The 24362-nt window shown below is 37.8% G+C and overlaps 2 protein-coding genes across 2 annotated transcripts; one reads left to right on the top strand and one right to left on the bottom strand.

The window, feature by feature from the left end:
* Positions 1–246: 246 nt before the first annotated feature.
* LOC129737713 (uncharacterized) lies at positions 247–3120 on the top strand. Its single transcript, XM_055728874.1, has 2 exons — positions 247–1545; positions 2944–3120. The coding sequence occupies exons 1-2, from the start codon at positions 247–249 to the stop codon at positions 3118–3120; spliced, it is 1476 nt and encodes a 491-aa protein (XP_055584849.1).
* Positions 3121–14661: 11541 nt separating this feature from the next.
* LOC129737712 (uncharacterized) lies at positions 14662–16320 on the bottom strand. Its single transcript, XM_055728872.1, has one exon. It carries the CDS (start codon positions 16318–16320, stop codon positions 14662–14664), a length of 1659 nt encoding a protein of 552 aa, XP_055584847.1.
* Between the last annotated feature and the right edge of the window lie 8042 nt (positions 16321–24362).

Here is a 24362-nt window from a genome sequence, read left to right as displayed (position 1 = left end):
TCCAACATTCCATGCCCCAGGCTCGGTCGATTTAATTATTGGCAATGAAATATTTTCGATTTGGTCCGAGATGGTCGAATTAAAATCAACAACAGCAACCTCACCCTAGCTGAAACTGAATTAGGCTGGGTGGTGTCAGGTTATGTTCAGCCCAGAAAACCAAAACCCCTCCCCCGCGTGTGTCAGCTCAACCGCAAAGACACCGAACTCAACGCAACACTGGTCAGGTTTTGGGAAATCGAAAATATGCTAACCGAATCAACATTATCCGCTGCTGAAGCTGCTGTTCAGGAACACTTCAAGCTCACCCACACAAGAGACGAGGATGGCCGCTGCCAGGTACGTTTACCGTTCAACCATCTCAAGGACCAGCTTGGTGGTTCCTACAGCAACGCAAGGAAACGACTTGACAGGCTGATGGTTTCACTCGCACGGAATCCAGTTCGTGCTGAGCAGTACTCCGAATTCATGTCCGAATATCTGGCACTCGGTCACATGAAAGAGGTGAGCGCTTTGATCGACGAGGGATACTACATTCCACACCACGCCGTCTTCAAAGAGTCCAGTTCCACAACCAAAACACGAGTCGTATTTGACGCATCAGCGAAAACAACAACTGGCATCTCGCTAAACGACACTCTCCTGGTAGGCCCAACAGTGCAAAGCGATCTGGTTTCGATTCTGTTCCGATTTTGCACTCACCAAGTAGCGCTAACAGCAGACATCCCAAAAATGTACCGCCAGGTCAAACTTCATCAAGACGACTGCAAGTATCAACGGATCCTATGGTACAACCAAGCTGGCGAACGTACCATCTACGAGCTACAAACGGTAACTTATGGTGTCGCAAGTTCCCCGCATCATGCAACACAAGCGTTGCTCCAACTGGCAGCAGACGATGGCGAACAATTCGAATCAGCTGCTCGAGTCGTCTCCATGGATAGCTACATCGACGACTTCCTGACGGGTGGCAAAACGGTCGAAGAGGTGATCAACATCTACAATCAACTAACGCAACTCCTGTCCAAAGGTGGTTTTGGCGTACATAAGTTTTGTTCCAGTGGTCCAGAGGTGTTAAAACTTATCCCAAACGACTTGCACGAGAAGCAAATTGGTTTCGATTCTGATGTCAACGATTCGATTAAGACACTTGGTCTCATCTGGAATCCAACAGCTGATTTCTTTCGATTTTTCATTCGACCGTCCAAAGGTAATTCAACCACGAAGCGAAGTGTTTTGTCTGACATCGGCCGACGCTTTGATCCCCTTGGATTTTTGGGCCCGATCATCACCACGGCGAAGCTTCTGATGCAGGACATTTGGCGACTGGGAATTGGCTGGGATGAAGAGTTGCCCACCGAGCTGCAACTAAAATGGCAAAACTTCCAACAACAACTACCAACCATCAACGAGATGCGCAAACCAAGACGTGTGATAGCGAACCATCCAACACTAATCGAGCTCCATGGTTATTCCGATGCATCCTGCCAGGCCTACGGTGCGGTAATAGACATTAAAAGCATCTCCTCCGACGGAACCACACAGGTAAATCTTTCAATTAGTAAGTCTCGAGTTGCTCCCTTGAAGCCAGTAACTATTCCCCGACTAGAATTATTAGCCGCTAAACTATTAGCAGAGCTTACGCAGAAGGTTATGTTAGCAATGCAAATTGAATTCCACAATGTGATTCTTTATAGCGACTCGCAAATTGTATTGTGCTGGCTAAAAAAATCTCCTTTGTCGCTTAACCAATTTGTATCCAATCGAGTTGCTTCAATTGTTGAGGTCACGCAAGATTTTCGATGGTGCTATGTACGCACAAATGTAAACCCCGCTGATTGCTGATTGAAACGACGGGCTCATCCGAGTCGGTGGTCGGCTCAAGTATTCTGCTATTCCCTACGATGGGAAGCATCAAATCCTTCTGCCTGAACAACACTTTGTGACAACAATCCTGGTTCGCAAACTACACGAAGAAAATCTCCATGTTGGCCATTCGGGACTCCTTGCCATCGTTCGAGAACGGTACTGGCCCGTACGTGCTAAAAAGATAATAAAGAAGATTATTTCGAACTGCATTGTTTGCGCTAAGCTACGCGCAAGACCTGAGCGACAATTTATGGGAGACTTACCGAAGCACCGAGTCAATCCAGCACCACCGTTTTCACTGGTTGGGATCGATTATGCTGGACCATTTACTTTGACCTTCGGAACCAGAGGAAGAAACACTTACAAGGCGTACGTCGTTGTGTTCATTTGTATGACGGTGAAAGCAATCCATTTCGAGCTGGTTACCAATTTGACTACCGAAAATTTCATAGCCTGCTTGAATCGATTTGTGGGCCGCCGTGGATTACCAAGTGATATTTTCACAGACAATGGAACATCTTTCGTCGGCGCTAATCATGAATTAGCCGATATGAGAAAATTGTTTGAAGACGAATTACACTGTGCCAAATTACAAGAATTTTGTGCAACTCGTGGACTTAAATGGCATTTTATTCCACCCAGAAGCCCTCACTTTGGCGGAATATGGGAAGCTGGCGTCAAATCGATGAAGTATCATCTCAAGCGAGTAGTTGGAGAAACAAGATTGACATATGAGAAGATGCTTACTTCCTGGTCCGCACAGAAGCAATACTCAACTCAAGACCCCTTTGCCCGATGTCAGACGATCCTTGTGATGCAGCAGCGTTAACTCCTTCGCATTTCTTGATTGGACGTTCTCTACTGGCCTTACCCGAGTCGTCGCTTAAGGAGGAAAAGGTCGGTCGATTAAATAGGTGGCAACACGTGAAGTACATGCAGGAGCATTTCTGGCAAAGATGGTCCCGTGAATATTTACATCATTTGCAAAGTCGTCAAAAGTGGAGCGATGGTGTTCGGAAGTTTACAAAGGGTGATCTTGTTTTACTGGTTGAGGACAACCTCCCACCCCAGCAGTGGCGACTTGGACGTATCGAAATTCTTCATCCCGGCGAGGACAACATCGTGAGAGTGGTGACGGTCCGCACCGCTAGTGGCAGCGAGTTCAAGAGAGCGGTTACAAAAATAGCCTTACTTCCGGTTGATCTCGAGGGCGAGACTCAACGGGGGGTGAATGAACGATTGAAAAATTAATGTACCCTTGAATACACCCCTGTGTTTCCATAATGTTGTATCCTTGCTATAAATCTATTGGCACCACTGCCCATTTGAAAAGGATCGGAATAAATCTAACCGTTGTTACAGTCGGACGTGTTTTTTGTTCTACCAATTCTAGCCGAAAAATCATTCGCTTTTCCTCTCGCTAAATTCCCTGAGCTGTGCGAAAAACAATCCGTGAAAATCTTTTTTTTTTCTTGATTTTGAAACCTCGCTAAACATCTCAATGCAATAATTTCATACGGAACTTCAAATTTAAAAAAAAAATCGCCGTTTATAGAAAAAAATTGAGGCTTCACGACAAAACTTAAATAAATTGTGAAAAAACATTTCGAAAATGCGCAGAGAAAAAATCGCTATGGTTGAGCTCTATTCAACTTCTTAAGAGAACTAATGATGGAAAATATTGGTTTGAAAGAAAAAGGGTTTTTCTCAGAAAATGGTTCAAATCTTTTTACGAACCATATAAAGACTTTCACAATTTTTTAGTTTTTTATAAATAAAAGGGAAAAAAAGATGTTTCCTCTTTATAAATAAAGGAATATTCACTAAACATTCCAGATAAATAAAAACATTTCAATTATTGTAAAATGATCAAGATTTAGTGATGAACCTATTCGATTTCGGCTGGTTTAATCACATTCAATTGAAAAAAAATGTTTATACAATTACATGGATTCGTTTTATTTACAGTTTTTAGTTGTCATAAATTTGTGGTATTAAAAAAAAATACATAAAACTCTGTCAACTATTATTACCGGAATTTTATTTTAATGCGGCCCGCCGAAAGAATTTCAAATTAAAAGTGGCCCGATGCTTCAAAAGGTTGCTCACCCCTGATTTAAATTTTTTCACGTTAATGAGAAAAGTAATGATCTAAGAAAAGGTGTATGAAAAATACGAACGATTAACTTCAGAAACGGCAGTAAGAGATGCCAGTGTTATTTCGATTTGCAAAAGAAATCGGCACAGTTTTTTCAGCAAAATGATAGAATTATTAAATAATCCATATTGACTTCATGTTTGATCAAGCTTCCAAAAAATAAATCTTCAAGTTAGGCTGATGTCATGCTGAGACGACAAGCAGCGCAACCAGGGAAGCAAATCCAACTGATCTGTTACTGATAACTGATTTATCCCTTGTGTTACACTGAACCCAAATTCACTCTTAAAATACACATGATTTTTCACTTAAAAACAAGGATCCAATGATTTCCTTCCATTCAAGTGCGACATATACATTTCACTTGGCAGTCACTTAAAGTGAATTCATCCACATTCACTTCAGGCGTCACTTGAATTTGAAGTGAGAAAAAATATTCACTTCCCCATCACTTGAATTTCAAGTGAATGTCGGGTTGTAATTGTGTTTATGTTCAGAGATCAAAATGGCAAATTCTAAAGAGCAGCGTTTAAAGCTTATGCTGGATTTGGATTTTCTCAATTCTTTACTAGGCGATTTTGGCGGTAGTTTGTGTTAAACGTGATGTAAGAAAAAGTTATTTAAAGGTTGTTTCAGTTTGTGGGTTGAACCGGACAGATTTTCTGGTTTGCAGCAGGGAAGATTTAGAAGTCGCACTATCCGCAGTAACCGATCTGCCTTGGGATAACGATGGAATTTTCCAATCAATAAATGTATGGCGAAAGCGTAATGTAAGTATTTGAAATCGAAGTGGTGTTCTATAAATGTTCTTTTATTTAAAAATGCAAGAGATAATCAACTAGAAACTTATACTGTATTTGTTTTCTCCACTCGTGGAGTGTTCCACCGTACCCGACAAAAACAAACACAAATCGTCGCCAGTGTATTGCTACCTCGCTCACTCACACGCTCTCTCGCAACACTGACAAAATTTTCGGGGCAACACCGCCCGATGGCAGTGCAACACCAGGTCAAAACCAGTGCAACACCGTCCAAATAAACAAACAGTTTGACAGCACCTAGTGGTGCACCAGTGCAACACTCGGCATAAACAAATACAGTATTACTTAGAAATTCAGATAAATTTCACTCGAACGTCATAGTGTAATTCACTTGACCGGTCACTTAAGTGAATTCACTTGACCCATCACTTAAAATTCAAATGAAATTACGTATGGCGAGAATTTACTACAGATGTCACTTATTTTTTAAGTGAAAATTATTTTGGGTGTACACCTAGCGATAAATATTGCGGTTACTGGGAAATTTTCTAATCGCGCGACGGTAGCCTTCCGTGCGGTAGGTTAGCCGGAGCAGTAAACACAGTCAAAAAATTCCCTCTTAAGCCCGGTTTACAGTTCTTGTGAACTCGAACTCGAACGTGAACGTGAACTCACCACAGTGAAAAAATATTCCGCAGTGAAATGTCAAATCGGTCAGATCTTCAAAATTAGTAAGAGGTTTGTTCAACTGCGGGTAGAAATTGGTTTCGATCGGAAAATGACAGATCATTCAACCAATGTTTTGATCGATACTTGTCGAACCAATGCTCAAATTTAAATTCAAATTTCTCAAAAAAACATATTGTTCTTCTTCAAAACATATTCAGCTTTGAAAACGATTGATTTAATCAAATAATCCCAAAGTTCTTATCTTTGAATACAATGAATTTAAATTAAATTTTATGAATTTAAAGTACTCCCAAAAAGTATTTATCGATCAAGAAGTAACGAGCTTTAGCGATTCGTTTCTTTTGAAAAACTTATTGAAAGGACGTTATGAATATAACCTGTGATATAACTTCTACAAGATAGCCATTTTTTGTTCTTGATTAAAAATTGACAAACAAAAATTTCAAAATTACTTTTAATTAGTGAAACAATTGAAAAGGTTTTTATTTAATTAAAATGCATCAGTACTCTTTTGTTTGTTAATTTTTATGCTTTTCAGTTCTCCTTAAAACACATTATTTTTGAATGATTTCATAAATTTTTATAATTATTTCCATATTACCTTTTCTGAAACACACATTTGAACAAAGCGGAATCTATTTTTTTATTTCAATGGAATCTTGCCATTCGATGATCTTCATTTACATTTATTCGTTGAGAAGCTCTTCCAACAGGTACATTTATTCGTCGAGAAACTCTTCCAACAGGTGCAATTAAATGATGCCCAAGCGGGTTTTAAAGTTTAAAAAAAAATCGTATGCGTTTCATTTCAAACTCGTAGTATTTTAAGCCTTTAATTGCCTTCAAATGTACTTACAAATTAAAAAACTAATTTTTTATGAAGCAAAAATTTTTCCGTCATCGGTGAAATTTTTTTCAGAATGCACATTGCCATTCGGACGTGAAAATGAACGCGGAATTTATATTCACCACTCTTGTTCGTTTTCCGTTTTCACGTTCGCTCAGTGCGTTTACACTTCGAGCGGAATGTCAGTGAACGTGGAAAAAATATTCCGCAGTGAAAATCGGGGGAATTGAAATAAAATTAATATTAAAGGGCTTTGAACAAGGAAATCAGTTCAAAAATAATCGTTCAACCATTCCGCATCTATTCCGCCTAGTTTCGCAGCCATGAAATGCAGCATAGTCGAGTTTTTGAAGAATATAAGTTTTTTCATTTTCACGTTCGAAAGAACTGTAAATGCACCTTTACTCACTAATTTCATTGAAAAGTTAAGAAGTAAATTCTTGAATCAATCTTCAATAATTATTTTGCAAGAGAGGACAAAACATGAAGTCATCGGAATGAAATATTATTATTCTTAGTATTCATTGAAATTGAATTAATTACGAGCGTTAAAATCCCAGACAAAACAAAAAACAATCTACATTATTGAAAACACATTTTTCCTGAGAATTAATGAATTTTGCATGACGAAGATTTCTGATACGATAAATGCGTCTTTGATACTTTTTATGCTGGTCGAATTCAATTATGTTGTCGTTAAAATGTAACAAATCGTACATGATAAGTTAAAAAAGGAGTTGTGTACGGTGAATAATCTATTATAGGAAATAATACCATTCACATCGCAAAAAATTGGACTGCGCACTCATAACTGCGAAATTTGTGCGATCTGTCAAATCAGTATAAAATCTGACGGTTTTCTACACTCTAATCGCTTTTCAGTTAAACTTTATACGGATAACTCCGACTGCAAAACTTAGCACGAAATCCAACATTCAATGAATGATCGCTACCGTGTCGTCGAACTCTAAACTTATTTAAACAACTACAGGTTTTCATTTTTTTTTCGTGAATTTGTCCGCTGATTGACCTGTAACCGTCCATATTTGTACGTTCACTTGTTCATATGTAAATTTCTCAATTTTCTTAAATTTATAACTAAACATAAGGTTAAAATCACACTTCTACCAATTTAGCTAATTAGGGTAGTTTTAAGATCAAAAAGCCAACCAACAAATTAAAAATCCAATCAAAAATTTACTAAAAATAAACCAATAAAAATAAAATAAAAATCCAAAATAAAGAAAAAGAAAAGAGTAGATTGCGGCACAACGTTCTTTTCAAATTTGAAAACACAGTACACTGTTAGGTTTGTATACAGCAGCAACAACACCACACTCGCCACACTCTCCACAAAACACCATAGAACTTCACCAAAGTGGTATAATATTGCCCTATGGTAAACGTTCATCAAAAAAATGGAAAAACGGAGTTGGAAAAAGTGAGACTTCCGCTGATCTTCCACTTCGTTTCGGACCAGCAAAGTAGCAACACTTACGTTACAAAAAAGTGTTTGTTGAACAAGAAGATCGGAAATCGTCCCTCAACTATTTCCGGAAGTGTCTATCCGTGTTGAATGACCCCGTTGACCAAAACCTTTGGTTTAATCCGTGGGTAGCGTGAATTTCTACCAGGATAAGCCTTGGTGAATAGTCTGGTCCCGAAGAAGGCTGAGGTGGCATACCTCGTTTTCCAGATATTCCGAAGGAGCGTCCATCAACATACGCTCTGGCAGACTCGTGGTCGAACTGACCAAAAACTGGCGTGGAATCCTCCATTGGTGGCCCAACCGACAACAAAAGCAACCCTGCGAAGGTGAAACTAAAATTCCGACGGCCTCGTGGTGGTGATTCCATTCGAAGGATTCAGGTGCGAATCCGAGCGAACCAAAGCGGACATAATGTTCCCTATCGACGAATCGGATCCTCGATGAAAAAAAGTAAGTCATCGGCAGCGGCGGGCCCCTACACTGACATCATACACTTACAAACGTAAGTTTCAATGTAAAACCTCAGCTAGGGACGTTAGGGATCGAAGTGCCGAATAAATCCAGAAATTCGGTAACTAAAGTGTGATTTTTCTCTTCCTCTTATCACCTTCTTAAATAAGGCAAGTTGAGCTTACCCTGGGAATCTTGGGGAATCTCTTGTGACCATGCTTGGCAAAAGTCATCGTCATGAGGCGTGAAGCTGTGACTGTGAAGCCTCTTGGTCCGTCAAACTCAATTGACTGTTCCTTAACGACCAGTCACTTCGTTTGCCAGTCATTCATTCCCCATTCATTTGAAGCTAAAATAATAACCTAGTCAAGCAATCGCATTCAAGCGACCGATGACGAAAAAGAAACGCATTTATTATTATTGTTGCTCCTGCCAGCAAGCCGAAGACGACCGAAAAGGAACAAGAAAAGCATTTATTATTATTGTTGCTCCTGCCAGCAAGCTCGTTTTCAGTTTTTTATTGCTATTGTTGCTCTCTGCCAGCAAGTCGTTCAATTAGTTGTACCTGCCGTCAGCAGCCGATCGAAGTGTGAAGAGATTTGCCAGTCACTCTCAGGAGAAATTTTGACCATGTGTAGGAGCTTCGCCAGTCGATGATGGAGAAATGTTGATTGTTGTCGTGCTTTATCCGTCATGCGAGTAGTGAGGCTCCGTCAATTGAGAACAGTGCCAGTCGTTTGATGAAACAAAACTAGTCGGGTCAAGCGTGACGGGCGAAATTTACCATCACTGCTTGTGACTGAGCGGGCGTAACGAAAGGAGAGTTACAGACCCCATCGCATCTATTCATTTTTCCGTGATTTTGACCGCTGATTGACCAAGCTCAAGGCAAACACAATTTTTTGTTTTATAAACAATAGATAATCCGATAATAATATTTGGTATACATGTTTGTTTGACAACTTTTTCTTAAACCATCTTTCAATGTTTTCCGCTTGTTCATCCGATTTAATTTCAGTCGATAAATAATCCTTATGTCGAACAATGCTCATTTTTTTTCTTGAATACTGTATTTTTTTTTTTACAGTGGTACCCTACGGGAGCCCAAATCAGCTATCGCAGAAATAGAAAAAAAGAGTGGATCAGCAATATGAGAAAGCGATTGCTTCTCATCTGTTTCCATTGACGATAAAGATAACTCGCTACACGTTATTTTGTCTCCGACGGTCCACCAACAGATGAAAAAAAATTCAAAATGCTCACACTGAAGCAAACCGACTGAATCGATTATAACATCAGCAGAAAAGGCTAACTGAAATAGTTAAATAGATAAGTGGTAAATTTTGAAATTCTCGGGCGTAACGTCTAAAGAAAGCGCTCGTCGCGATGATTAATCTATGTTTGAGGGTTCTGGTAACTACACCCATAGAAGAGGTTGCAGAAATCCAATGCCTTTTTAGCAAATCTCTGTGCCGATAATGCTCTGAAATGTGCACTGTGCCGAAGACGGTATGTTTGAAAAACCGTAACTGGCATAAGGACTCGGCTTCCAACCAAAATTATTCATGACCACTACATTCAAGCGAAACAAGAAAAACATTTTATGGGATTTCCTTCCTATTGGATAATCCATCCCAGAAACAAGAAAATAAAATTAATAACCACAGCGCCGTAGGAAGATTAGAACTCAAATCACCAATTTCATCGTCTTGCCAGTCCGACATCTTAACCAGTGTACTATTCGAGCTTCATGCAAGACGAGGGATATTTGTCATAGGCTTTCTGTCACCGATCAATCACAAAAAAATAACGCACGACGGAGGCTTTTTTTTTGTTTTTCTGGGATTTTAACACTCTCGTGTTATTCATCTCCTCTCCTCCGTGTCAAGTGATGTACAGTTTGGTTGCCAGATTATATTTGAGAAATCAGTTTGCTTTTTTTAAGAAATTCCAGAACTTTTTTCTCTTCGTCCGGACAGTTCGAAAGAACCTGTCGCAGGTTGATTCCGATGTTGGATTCTATTCGTGCTTTTTGGTATATTGGGCAAAATAGTATTATGTGTTTTACACGCAGCGAAAAGTAGTACCATTGAACTAAAAAAAATACATCTTAGATTCAAAAACCTTGTGTACATTGAAACAAAATCCAATTTCCTCGATTCAAGTAAATTTTATATTGAACCGAACTTTTTTCCCATAAAACCAATGTTCCAAATTTTTAAATCAAAATATTTAATTTGAATTCAAAGAATTTTTTTTTAACTTAGAATCAAAGTAAAAATTCATTGATTTAGATGATTTATCTTTTGAACCAAAGTATTTTTTCGTCAAACTGTCGACACATCTTCATTAGCTTCTGTTTGTTGAACGAGCCGGCGAGAAGCTTTTACAGACAATCACCTATTTATTTTTTTGCGGAATCTTCCTGTTGCGCTTTTTTTTTTAAATTATTTGGTCCTTAGGATATTAACACCTGGATGTCATTCATCCCTCACGTTCCTGTTGCGCAACCGCCACACTCTTATTCTCCCTGACTCAAATTTGAAGGAAAACAATTCAAAATTCGCCAAAACTGGGGAAACTCAAATTTTGATTAAAACGGCACAACTCAGATATGAATAATAGGGGTTTTCGCGAATTTTGAGTTGTTTTCAATCAGGCATTTTTAAGCAGCATCTGAACGGTCTGAGCCAAAACAACTCAGAATTTTTAAAATTTGAACACGGTTTGGAAAGGGATTATATTTTTGAAAGAAATAAATAGAAATTTCGGATTCAATTCAGTCTAATGAAACAAATGCGTGAATATGTTGTTTGTTTTAATTTCCTGACATATGCTTGTTTGTTTTGTTGTCAAAAGATGAGGACTGTTGAATTATTGAAGCGGTGCATTCATTTTGCGCTGGACCGACGGAATCGTCTAGCGTAATTTTTTGAATTAAATCCTCAACCGGGCGGGCGAGTGTGACCATACGCATTTCCAGTTGATCTGAAGCCGACAATGTTGATCCAAATTGATGCACCGAAGGAAGCAACAAAAAGCAAACGTTCTTCTGCTCTCCGTTTTCGGACAGCTGTTCCCGCAGAGCTGGAACCTTTTTCGTGTGGATGTTCTGCTGCCGGATGCGGTTCAAAAATTCTGACCCAAGTCGAACTTTCAGGCACCATGACACTTGTTACCAGTTCAAATTGGAGGGATATTGCTGTTAAAAACAAGGGCAATTGTTAAAACTATCTAACATTGCAATAAAAAAGACTTTTACCTGAAAAAACCCACTTCCTGATCACTTCCTCTTTTTTATGTCTTTCAGTTGCAAAATGTTTTTTCTTTATGTTTTCAAATTGCTCTGAGTAGTTTTAATCGACTTTGCTCGAAAAAGTGCGCGTCTTTGCTAAGTCCCGGGTTTTTAAACTCGCTAGATGAAAACAACTCAGAATTTTGATGGATTCCAACTCAGTTGTTTTCATCTTCATACATGGTGCGATCCATGAACTGAAGTTATTCAGTCTCTGAATAATCTAAAATTACCGTGCAGACAGCACCGGAATCACAAGTCAAACGCGGCGTAGGAAAGTTTCGACAGCTTTGAGACGACAAACGACAGTGGACTCCTAGGTAGGTCTTTCAAAATTAATTTAATTTCAAATAAACTGTCTATGTAATACAATTTTTCAGGGCAACCTTTCATCCAACTAATTTGAAGAGGAAACTGTTCCGACTGTTCCGGTTCTCCGACTAAGCGGTTGCAATCGCTTCCGGTCCGGTCCATGGAGACTTAACAAATGGTGCCGAAACCCTTCATCGGTTGTTCGGATGGAACTGTCCGCCAATAAACATCGTCCAGTAAGTACTTTTCACACCTTTTCATGCAATGTATGCAAATAATTTGGATTTTTTTTGAATTGCATTATTAAGCTTAATGTCGTTTTTTGAAAGCTTCATAATAAGCCGTATTATGTGTTTTCCTTTTTATTTACAGATGTACCGGTTCAAGAAGTCTTATCCTGTGGAAAATCGATGATATAAATGATGAACATGTACTTAAAAGGAAATAAAATGTTTTAACCATAATTGATTTCATTTAATTTCCAATAGGATGAAAACTAATATGTAGTACTAGAATTTTTACGAACAAAAACTAGAATTGAAAAACAAATGCTTTTAAATTGAAACCCAAATACCGTTGGAATAATGGAAAATTGCATAAAATTAAACGAAAAGGTTTTTGAATCAAAAGCATTTAATTATTTGAAACAAAGAAAAAGTTTTGATTCAAAGGAAGGCATTTCTTCGAAACAAAAGAAAATGCATTTGAATCAAAGGAACACGGAGAAAAAAGTATAGTTTTTCCAACAATATTCCACTTATATTTAACTATATTTACGATTAATTCTCGGCTAACTATAATTCTGAAGTTTTTAACTATATGTATAATAGATTGTCTGATTGATATTTTGCGTTCAACTGTACATACAATAGATTCAATTATAGTTGTATGATTGATTTTTTGCATTCAACAATAAATATAATAGATTCAACTATAATCGTATGATTGATGTTGTGCATTCAACAATAAATATAGTAAACTCAACTATACTGGTATAGTTGATTTAACTGTAAATATAATTGATTCAATTATATTTTTATGATTGGTTTATTAAGATTAACTATAGATATTGTAGATTCAAAAAATGTTTATTTTACAAGTCATCATATTTATTGTTAACTGCTTTTTTATCGGTTCTAGCGGTAATTCAAATTATTATTCATTTTTTTTATTTACCTATTTGGTTTTCGCTTTAGATACATAAAATTGCACGAATTAAAATGAAATCTGACCATTGGGTGGTGGTGGTGAATGTACGGGAATACAATCCTGTACAACTGCTGCTGCTGATTACCGCTCCTCCGGAAAGTCCACCGATCTCAGTCACAGGGTTAGGTAGAATGAAAGAAAGCTGCCAGGGAAAAAAGTAGATTGCAAATAACTGAGAATAAACAAAACTCGTAAATCTTACCCGGCGCATTTTTTGCCTTTATCATTGATCGGGCAACCAACATTTCATGCTGTTCGACGGGGCGTTGCGTTTCGCGGGGGACCTACAGGGCGTTCGGTGTGGTCTGCTGTCAATCGATCCCCGTGTTCCGGTAAGTCGGCCTCCTCCTCACCAGCACACATGTTGTCGGCGACAGATTAGCAGCATCGTTCCCAGGGAAATTGTCCGATGCGTTTTGTTGATCGCAATCATATCTACCTTCCATCGTCTTGCCTCGACAAGTATGCACGTTCTCCATGCCGCTGGAGCCGCCGGCCTGAGATTGAGGTTCACGTCGGATTCGGCTGCCCAAAAAAGCTTTTTGGAAGAAATTTCTATTTCGCCGGTTTTGCGGCAGCCAATCAACAGTCGCGTTTTCCAAAAGAATGCCAACTGCTGGTCAAGCACCACAACCGCTGCCAGGAGAAAGCACTCAGGAATCCTTGGTGGATTGGAGGATTCGGAAAAGTATTCCCGCGGGTTTCACTATCACGAAAATTTGTCGCGCTTTTGTTTGTTATTTTTCTCTGCACTCATGCGCAACTATACTCAAAACACTTATTTAGTGTTTTGAGTATAGTATTCAAGTATAGTATTCAAGTAACACAGAATCTATCATAACAATATAATTTTATTTACTATATTTATGGTTCAATACCTAAAATCAATCATACATTTGTAGTTGAATCTATCATATTTACAATTGAATCAATTATACCACTAAAGTTGAATCTATCATATTTACAGTTGGATCAATTATATCACTACAGTTGAATCTATTATATTTATAGTTGAATGCCTAAAACCAATGATACAATTGTAGTTGAATCTATCATATTGACAATTGAATCAACTATACCACTACAATTGAATCTATCATATTTACAGTTGAATCAATTATACCGCTACAGTTGAATCTATTATATTTACAGTTGAATTCCTATAATCAATTTTACAATTGTAGTTGAATCTATCATATCTACAGTTGAATCAATTATACCATTACAATTGAATCAATTATACCATTACAATTGAATCTAATATATTCATAGTTGATTGCATTAGATCAATCAGCAGTTTGTAGTTGAATCTATTGTATTTATACTTGAATGCATAAAATAAATCATACAGTTGAATGCATTATATTGATAGTTGATTGCGTAAGGACAATTAAAAGTTTGTAGTTGAATCTATTATAAATGTAGTTGAATGCGAAAAAATCAACTGCATTTCGATTATTAGTATAACAAGCTGAAATAATTGAAACAACTGTCGTCTTTTTTCTCCGTGAATTTTTATTTGTCCCAAAATCAAAGGAAAAAATCCTTTGTTTTTGCGGCACTTTCCTTTGAAACTAATTTCTATTTTTCTGCGTGTATGCTTAGCGGGACTTGACAGGCTACACATAAGGTGGGATCTTTTTTGTCCATCAAATATTCGTGGGACAGTCTGGTGTGTCCAATGGGAAGGCGTGTGAATAACCGTCTTTCGTGGAACGGTAAGCGGTCAGTCCAAGTTTCGGTGGAATTTTTAATTTCCCTCAACTTGTTATTGGAGATACTGTTCCATTCCTGGGACCAAGATAGGTTGATTTGTCGTTTAATCCATTTTACAGCGTCGGAAGATGGGACAGGCAGTTCTGGAGGATCCAGGCGCCCACCAGCTGCAGCAAGTTTATCTGCCTTTTCGTTTCCCGGAATCTGTGAATGTCCGGGGATCCAGCACAAGGTAATCCTTTTTTGAACGGCAATTTCGGAGAGTTCGGCTATCCAGGGATGTTTCTTATTTCCAGCAGCGATCGCTTTTAATACACTGGCCGAGTCCGAAAAAATCACAGAGTTTGGAGGACATATATTTTGAGCAGCTGACAGTATGGCGAAGGCTTCGGAACTAAAGACCGAGCAAATATCGGGAAGGGAAAGTGAGATGTTGATGTTCTCGCTGTAAATGCCACACCCAACACGGCCGTCAGGAGTTTTCGATCCGTCGGTGTAAAATTTGGGAATGCCTCTGTACTTTGTACAAGCAAGGTGATAAAATTGTGGCAGTACGATAGACGGGTTTGTGCCCGCCTTAAGTTTTGAGAGCAGGGTAAGGTCAGTTTTAGGAATTTGCGAATTCCATTTTAGCAGTCTGGGTTCTGTGCGCGAGCTGATAGGTGGAATTGAGGTTTGTATATCACTTAGCAGTTTTACGGCTCGTAGTACGAGTGGTGCTTCTGCACACCGGTCGTATGATAGCCATCTGATTGCTTTTGTGGAGATATGCTTGGCTAGTATAAACTTAAAAGGCAGTTGGCCACTTTCGGCCATGAGAGATGATATTGGACTGCTCTTGAATGCTCCACTAATGGAGCGGATTGCTTGGTTGTAAGCAGGTTCTAGTTTTCTAAGTGTGAGATCATAACCTCGACTGTACAGACCGATGCCGTGAAGCATCGTGGGTAAAAGCCAGCCATGGAGGAAAAGTAGTAGAGTTGAACGGGATCCAGCCCCGTTTGGGGTGGACAGTTTCTTCAGGATGTTGAGTTTGTTGTTCGCTACTTTTCGAACCCGGTTGATGTGATTGGTGAACTTGAGTTGGTCATCTATCCAGACTCCAAGAATTTTAGCTGTCCGTACCAGTGGTATAGTTTGGTTTTGTAGGGTAAGTTGAGGGATTTTGCGCAATTTCTTTCTGTTGGGTCCAAAGTGCAACAATTTGGATTTGTCGGGTGCAAACTTGAATCCAACAGAGGGCGCCCAGTCTTCCAGTCTGTTCACGGCAAGCTGTAATTTTTTTCTGGCGAGTCGTGAATAGGGCGATGTGGTTAAAAGAATGAGGTCGTCAGCGTAGGCCAGTGTTTCGATTTGTTCAGGTATGGCTCCAAAAACTGATTGCAGGCCGATTAAGAAAAGGGTGGGAGCTATAACCGAACCTTGGGGTACACCGTTGTGTATCGAACAAGAAGAGGAGTATACTCCGTCTATAAATACTCTGGCAGTTCTGTCTGTGAGGAAGCTTTGAATGTAGTTCCCCATTCTTCCTAAGATTCCCCAGTTTTTTATCGTGGAGAGGATTTTGACACGGCTGACTCGATCGAATGCTTTCGAGATATCTAGGGAGAGACATCCCACATGGTATCTTTTGGAAAGAGCGTTTTCCAGGTAATTTTCTAGGTGTGCTAAGTGGTCGTCTGTGGCAAAGCCTGGTCGGAAACCAAATTGCCGATGATCAAGGCGATTGTCTGTCTCAATGATGGATACTAGCCGACGCTTAACCATCCGTTCTAAGATCTTTCCTGTGCAATCCAGTAGCGTAATTGGTCGGTAGCTGTTAAGTTGATGTACATCTTGTTTGGGCTTAGGTATCGGGATAACAAGCCCTTCCTTCCACCGTGCGGGTATGATTCCATTCTGCCAGATTTGATTCAGGATATTCAGTAGGAGGGTCTTGCCAAGGGGCGGTAAATTTTTCAACAGCGGATACCCGATTTCATCCATTCCGGCTGAACGACCTTTTACATTTTGGAGAGCCTTCTCGAGCTCAACCAGATTAAAATCGATGTTGTAATCAAGGTGTTGGTGGGTGGAAAAATCTATGGGTTGGTGTTGGGAAGAACTTGGTGCGGGGGAGGATATGGAGGAGAAGTAATTACAAAAGGAGTTGGCTAGCAGGGAGGGGTCGTTGGAATAATGTTGGTTGAGCAGCAGGTGGAATTGGCTGGATCTATTTGAGCCGTTCAGGCGTTTAATTTTGTCCCACAGTTTGGCCGATGGGGTTGAAGGGTTGATTTCTTCAACAAACTGTTTCTAACAATCTTGTTTAGCTTGCTTGATAGTAGAGCGAGCTGTGGAGCGAGCAGATTTGAATTCGGTTAATGCAACTTCTTTTCGGGGATCATTGTTGGGTAGCCGTTTCAGGGAGCGGAGTTTTTTCCGACGTAGCTTAACTGCATCCCTAACTACTGAGTTCCACCAGGGAACCGATGGTTTACCGGATGTACCACTTGTTCTAGGGATGTGCTTTTTGGCAGTGTCAAACAGTAGTTTGGAAAAGGATTCGATGTTATGGTTTGGTTCTTTATGAATATTTTTCTCAATATCTATTTGATATCCAATCCAATCACCTTCTTCATATTTCCACCTAGGTCGCGTTGTGGTTTGGGGGGTCGAGACTTCCAGGGAGATTGAAATGGGAAAATGGTCGCTACCGTAGGAGTCATCAAACACTTTCCATTTTATTTTTGGACTCAGGTTCCATGAGACGATAGTGAGGTCTAAAGCTGAGGTGTTTCCAGTTGAGGGACAGACTCGGGTAGGCAGTGAGTTATTAAGAATGATCAGGTTATTGTTATCTACGAAACTTTCAATGAAAGATCCTTTTCTGTCGGTTTGTGTTGCACCCCACAGTGTGGAATGTGCATTGAAGTCACCCATAATTAAAACCGGTTCTGGAAGTTGGATTATTATATTTTCTAATTCCTCGCAAAAGTCTGCGTACGGCTGTTTTGGTGAAATGTAAATTGAAACCACAGTGATTTCGACTGGAGATTTAAGGCGGACAGCAACTACATTTAGGGTTGAAGTAATCGATAATGGTGAATATAGGAATCCAATTTTTACAGCTAATCCGGTGCCTTGCGAGCCCGGGTAGTGGTGGAGATGAAGGTGATAGCCTTTAATAAAGTTTTTGTCGATGAGATGCAGGGGCGGTCCTAGAGTTGGCTCTTGGGGGGGTGATTTTCCAAATTTTCAAATTCAGTCAAAAAGAAGGATCGTAAATGTCTGGCGGAAAAAAGGTTTATTTTGAGAAACATAGTGGTGGAAGGAGGAAAGGGGGTGGGGGGGTGGTAGAGGTGTTTGCAGTTGCAAATAAGTCTTTTATTTAGAAGGTTTGTATACTTGTATGTTTGAAATTTGAAAAATTTGAAATTTAAGAAAAATAGTGAAAACTATTTACAAATTTATAAATGTTCACTATAAAAAAGTGTTGAAAAAAAGATAATTTTCGTAATTTAACATTTGGCAGTTCAAAAATTATAAATTTAAAAGTTCTTTAAATAATTTTCCGATATTAATGTCATTCCACAAATGAAAATGAAACACACATTGTGTTAGAACAAATTGTAAAAAAAAATCTTTAAGTCATCCACAATATTTTAATGGGAATCTTCATATCAGGGTAAGACATTCACCAAAAATTTTAATGATTCTTATTTTGCAATGATTCCAAAACAATTATTTGAGAAAAGTTTTTGTTAAAAATTGCTATGAATTAAAAACTAAATATTTAATCATTTTTCTGAAATATTTTGCTGAATCGTTGTTCGAAAGTATTGAATCATTATTAATTCTAGTTAAAATTCTTCAATTTAAAAATATAAATTAATTTCTACAATAATATAATCAAAATTATATTTTTAGGTATGAAGCTTTTGAAACTTCATTTTCATTTATTTTTTCTTCAGTGTCAAGCTCTCATAATAGTGTGGTAGATATGTTATGAGTTTTATTGGAACTGAATCCAAAGAAAAAGTAACTAATTTGCAACGAATTATTTATGAAAAAAGTGAAAAGTCGATTTTTTTTCATGCTCTCAATATTTTCAAACTTTTTCTATAATGTTTGAATTAAATAAAAACATATTGCATAAAGAGTCAATTTCTGAAAGTTGAAACTATTTCAAAATTTTAGTGATAACTCATAATCAATTGCAATTGAAATAACCAAACTTTCAGATTCAGAGTGGATTTTTTAACCTAAATCATTAAGCTGGATTTCTACTTAAAATTTTAAATATTATTGTGTAGATGAGCTAAAAACAGTACCTGCGATATAATTGGTGTGAATCCTGAAATCCAGCCTTGTTGTTCAAAAATTAGAAAAATGTCTCTCAAATGTTCATTCAAATGTCTTGTTTCCTAGAAAATAGTCGGGGACTACGGAATAGTTTTAACTCACCTGATAAAAATTAAAACATAGGTAAGTTTTTGGAGCCTGCACGCAGAAAAAGAACGGCGGATGGTTTCAATAAAACGGTTTTGTTATTTTATTTTACTTTTCCAAAGCATTTTTTCCAGTGATTTCCATGAAAAAGTCGAATGAAGTTAGTAAAAAAAATTTGTTATTTGCACACTCACATTTTTTATTACTTAAAAATAAAATTTGGTTTAATTTTAAACAAAAATAGATTTATTTCAATGAAAGTGTAGCTTCAAAACGATAACTACAAAACTGAAAAAAGAAAAAAAAAAAAAGGGAAATTTTCAGAACAACAGTGATAAAATCATCGGAGGGCGCCTGGCCATGGCCCTGGCGAAGTATTTTTTCGAAAAAAAACGGCATGTCTATCATAGTGTTCATCGGCTAGCAGCTATCAAGGTAGGTTTCGAAATTTTCAAAAAGCCAGAAAACTGTCCATACCCGTCCACGAGAACAAAGTAATTCTACTGCAAAGTGAAATTAATTATTCCAACATTTTTTTTCAGATGCTATGACCCGAGATAGCCACCGAAAAATTCCCGATGCACGTTCCGGACTCTGAAATTTGGACGACCGGCATGGCATGATGTTTTTTTTTAATCAAAGGTTTGTTTATCAAGGCGTTTATGGCATGGTGATTCCGAAAATAAATAAATTTAAATTATATTCGTGTTTCCATTCTTTAATTTCCGATAATTCCACAAAAAAAAAAAACAAATTAAAAACCATTTTAATTTTAATTGGAAAAACTGAATTCCTTAAAACCTAAAGATTGTAGTTAATGTGATGCACATTTTGTTCATACTTTCGAATCAATGCATTTTTTTGTGTTTTACCCAAAATTTTATTATTTTGATGAGAATCTTGGATCATTTTCAAAAAGGGTGTATTTTATTTTAAATCAAACGATAAGTTTAAATTGAATCGATATTTTTAATCAGTGTGACCAGAAATATATTTGTGCTTTTTCCCAACCAAAATTTTTATTATTTTTGGTCGAAAGCTTATTGTTTCTAAAATAAATTTTTCTGCGTGTGTGTTTCAAAAATTGATTTTGGAAATAAATTTCTGAACTCGATTTCAGATTTTGTCCATCACCTCGAGATTCAGAATTAGTGTTTTCAGTTTTTGTCGAAAATTGAATAGATATCGTTAGAGATGTACCGAATAGTGCAAACGGCCAAATACCAACTATTGGCCCTTTTCAAGTATTCGGGGAAACGAATATTCTGAACATGAAAAATCGTCAATAAGCTTTAAATGTGTTCAAAAGTACTGTCTGCATCACCGAATATTCTGCAAAAAAAAAACCATCGTGAGTAATATTTCAAAATCGATGATAGAGCAAAAGCAAAAGCAGGTGAAAAACACTTTTTTTCGTGCTTTGTATAGAATTTGAAGCATAGCTGATGTCAAGTTTCAACCAATAATCTAAGTTTCACATTTTTAATGTAATTTTTTTTACCATAAAATCCCCATAATTGATTATTTTTTAATAATTTTAATCATAATGTGGTCTCAGAACAATTTTACCGTAACAATTTCTTACTAAATTAACTTAATTTCGAAAGTTTTAAAATAAGTAATAGTTTTTTTTTATAAAAACTATTAATCAATATTTAAATGGTTTAATTGTGATAACGGCTCAAATTGAACGAAGCCCTTTATACCCAAAGGGGTATAAGCTAATGCAAGACGTAAAATATCACAGTAAATAAGCCTTGGAAAGAAAAATACGTGATTTACTTTAAAAAAAAAAGAAACTTATTTCGAAAAAACACATTTTTAATTTGATGTGTTTGACAATTTTCCATTTATTTATTTTAACTTTTTTTTCAAACGTAGAAGTATGTACAATTAAAATTCTAAGTATCTGAAAATAGTTTGAATTATGAAGAATCGTTTTATATCAATAAATCAAAATCGATCATTTTTGCTACGTTGAGTTTTTTTCAAAAACTTTCAAGAATAAGAAAATATTTTTAAAAAAATAATCTGAAAATTGAATGTTACTTTTCAATTCAAATTGTCTAGACAGTTACGATATCTTCAATTCAAAAAACAATATGGGCGTTTAAGAATCTCAAATTGAAATGCATTCTGTAAATCGGAGATTGCAATAAAAATTAAACCAAGAAATGGAAATGTTGTAGGCAACAAAAATCGAATCTGTCCAGGTGAACATCTGGGGGAGGGGGGGGAGATATTGCCATATGGCCACACTTTTGAACGGAGAGGGAGAAGGGGGTAAAAATCTCATTTTTCTGTCCACGTGGTATCTGGACGGCCCCAAAGGTTTTAACAGTTAAAGGCTCAAGTCTTTTTTACTTTTAAAAATAATCGAAACAAGTTTGCAGGCATTTATTGAATATACCGGTGAACATTATCAAAAACTGATCCAATTATGGCTAATATTTTAACGAAGATAGTCTGAAATAACATTTTCACTAAATATCCAAAAAGCGAAAACAACTCATGAGCATTAAATATAATTTATCAGATTAGCGATACCTTGTTTGCTGACAGAGATACGCACGAAATTAAATTGCATTTTTCACATGAACTCAAACTTTTTGCCGATACATCATATTGAGGGGTGAGCCCAAACTTTTGATCGATAACTTAAGAGCTATGTTGTTTGTTTAAAGCACTATCCAAGTTTTTTTACCACAAAATTAAAAAACATGTATTTTGACATTTATGAAAAAAGATTGAAATGCAACTCGAATTTTTAAATTCGGTCCACCCTACCCTGAACTGATCGGGTTGAAATATAAAGTGCGATTTTTTGGAAATTTTCCAACTTTAAGCCAAGTTTAAGTCATATTAAGTTAATATAAACATTTTGCCAAAACATACGAAAATGGTTTTGATCATCGACTATACAATGAGATCAAAAGAAATGCAATATGTCATCAGATGACTGAAATATAACCAAACAAATATTCTTGTTTTTTTGAGGGGGTGATCCCAAACTTTTGGCCGGTAGCGTATATGAGCTTGAGCTTAGATAAACCGTACATTTCAGTAGTTGCTACTCCGTGATTGACAAGAACCATCAAAATTGTACATAGATCCAAATAAATGGGGCTTGGGATTAGCTTACCATTTTCTGTGTACACGTTTCGAAGGTTCCTTATCTTATATGGTCAATAACGGCGCCGGCCACGTCCTTACGGTTCATCGGGGAAAGGGAAGGATTGTTAGTTCGACTTCCGTTGCTACTAGAGACCGAATACACCTCTAAATCTCCACGGTCGTCACAGGAAGGGTGGTTTGTTAGTGGGGAAGGTAAATAAGATCTGGATTCCCTTTGGGAAGGGATGTGATCAAAGCAAAGTTAAATATTTAGTGATCGTCGCGTCGCACACTATCGAGTACATCGCGTTTTTATTTAGAGCAAATACGTCCTAACGTGGTATTGTCATACGCGTACAATGCCACCGATGCAACTCACCGAATTTTACCGCGCGCTCAAAACGAGAAAAGCAAAGCGTTCTAACGTGGCACTGTCATACATGTTCAACGCACTTGGCACATGTTTAACTCACGAAATTTTACCCCGCGTTTATAACGAGAAGAGTCAGACGTCCTAACTTGGCATTGAGTGACATCCAGGTGTTAAAATCCTAAGGACCAAATAAATTAAAAAAAAAATAAATACACGTATAATGTACCTTGCACCGTTGCAATTCGCCGAATTTAACCGCGCGATTATAACTAGAAGATCAAAACATCCTAACGTGGCATTGTCATACACGTACAATGCACTTAGCACCGGTGCAACTCACCGAAGATTATCGCGCGCTAAAAACTAGAAGAGCAAAAAACGTAGTAACGTGGCATTGGCATACGTACAATGCACTTGACACCGGTGCAAGTTACCGAATTGTATCACACGTTTAAAACGAGAAGAGAAAGGACGACCTAACGAGCAAAAAACGTTCTATCCCATTATGCAGGCAGCGAGAGAAAGAGAAAACGAGAGAGAAAAAAACGCATCCGATCGCGCCACGCTTGCCTGATGTACTCTGTTCCCAAGCAACTATTCTTCTTTGCAATCCGATAAAAGCTTCAGCAGTAATCTGGTAGTCCAATGTGGTGAAATATATATAAAACACACACATACACACACACACTCACACTCACACACACACACACACACACACACACACACACACACACACACACACACACACACACACACACACACACACACACACACACACACACACACACACACACACTCACACTCTCACACACACACACACACACACACACACACACACACACACACACACACACACACACACACACACACACACACACACACACACACACACACACACACACACACACACACACACACACACACACACACACATTCCGTTTCAATTCCGGTTTCAAATTCCGAAGAAAAGATGTCTCTACTATCGGATTGACCATATCACATTAGCTGTTTCTAATTGCATTCTATTTTCGATGCAAGTTTTGCTATGATGCAACCTCAGACACTTTGAGCTTTTTCAGCTGTACCTCTGTTCTTTAACTTGTATCATAGGAGCTTTAGACCTGTGTACAAGCTTGGATGCAATATGGACGGTAAAATATTTCTCGAAAGAAACATTTCGCGCTGTGCTACGAAATCAGATTGGATGAATTTTCAATCTTTAAGTGTAAAATATAAATCAAATTAAATGGCAAAATAAATATAATCCACTTATCTTGAATGAGTAACAGCATTTTCCGCTCGGCTCCCTTGGAAGTCCCATGTTCCATAACCATTTTCTACAACGCACCGGGGGCGAAGCCCAAGCCCCAATCTGCTCAATGGCTTCATAATCGAAAATGCACTCCAAATTTTAAAGCAAAATATCACTTCCACAATGCAAAATACACAACAAGCACATAGCACAAATATTAGTTTTAAGCTTAATACCATGTTTCGGAACAGTATTTAAAAAAAACATCACTAAAATTCATGGAAAAATTGAAAAATACGTGGACTAAATCACGGACGGAGCTTCCACTTGGCAGCAGCGTTGCCAGTCCTCCCTTTTGGCCGGTAGCGTATATGGTCATCAAATTCTAATTCAATG

The sequence above is a fragment of the Uranotaenia lowii genome, chromosome 1 (genome assembly GCF_029784155.1).
Source record: "Uranotaenia lowii strain MFRU-FL chromosome 1, ASM2978415v1, whole genome shotgun sequence".
Lineage (NCBI taxonomy): Eukaryota > Metazoa > Arthropoda > Insecta > Diptera > Culicidae > Uranotaenia > Uranotaenia lowii.
This window is presented reverse-complemented; position numbering and strand designations above follow the sequence as displayed.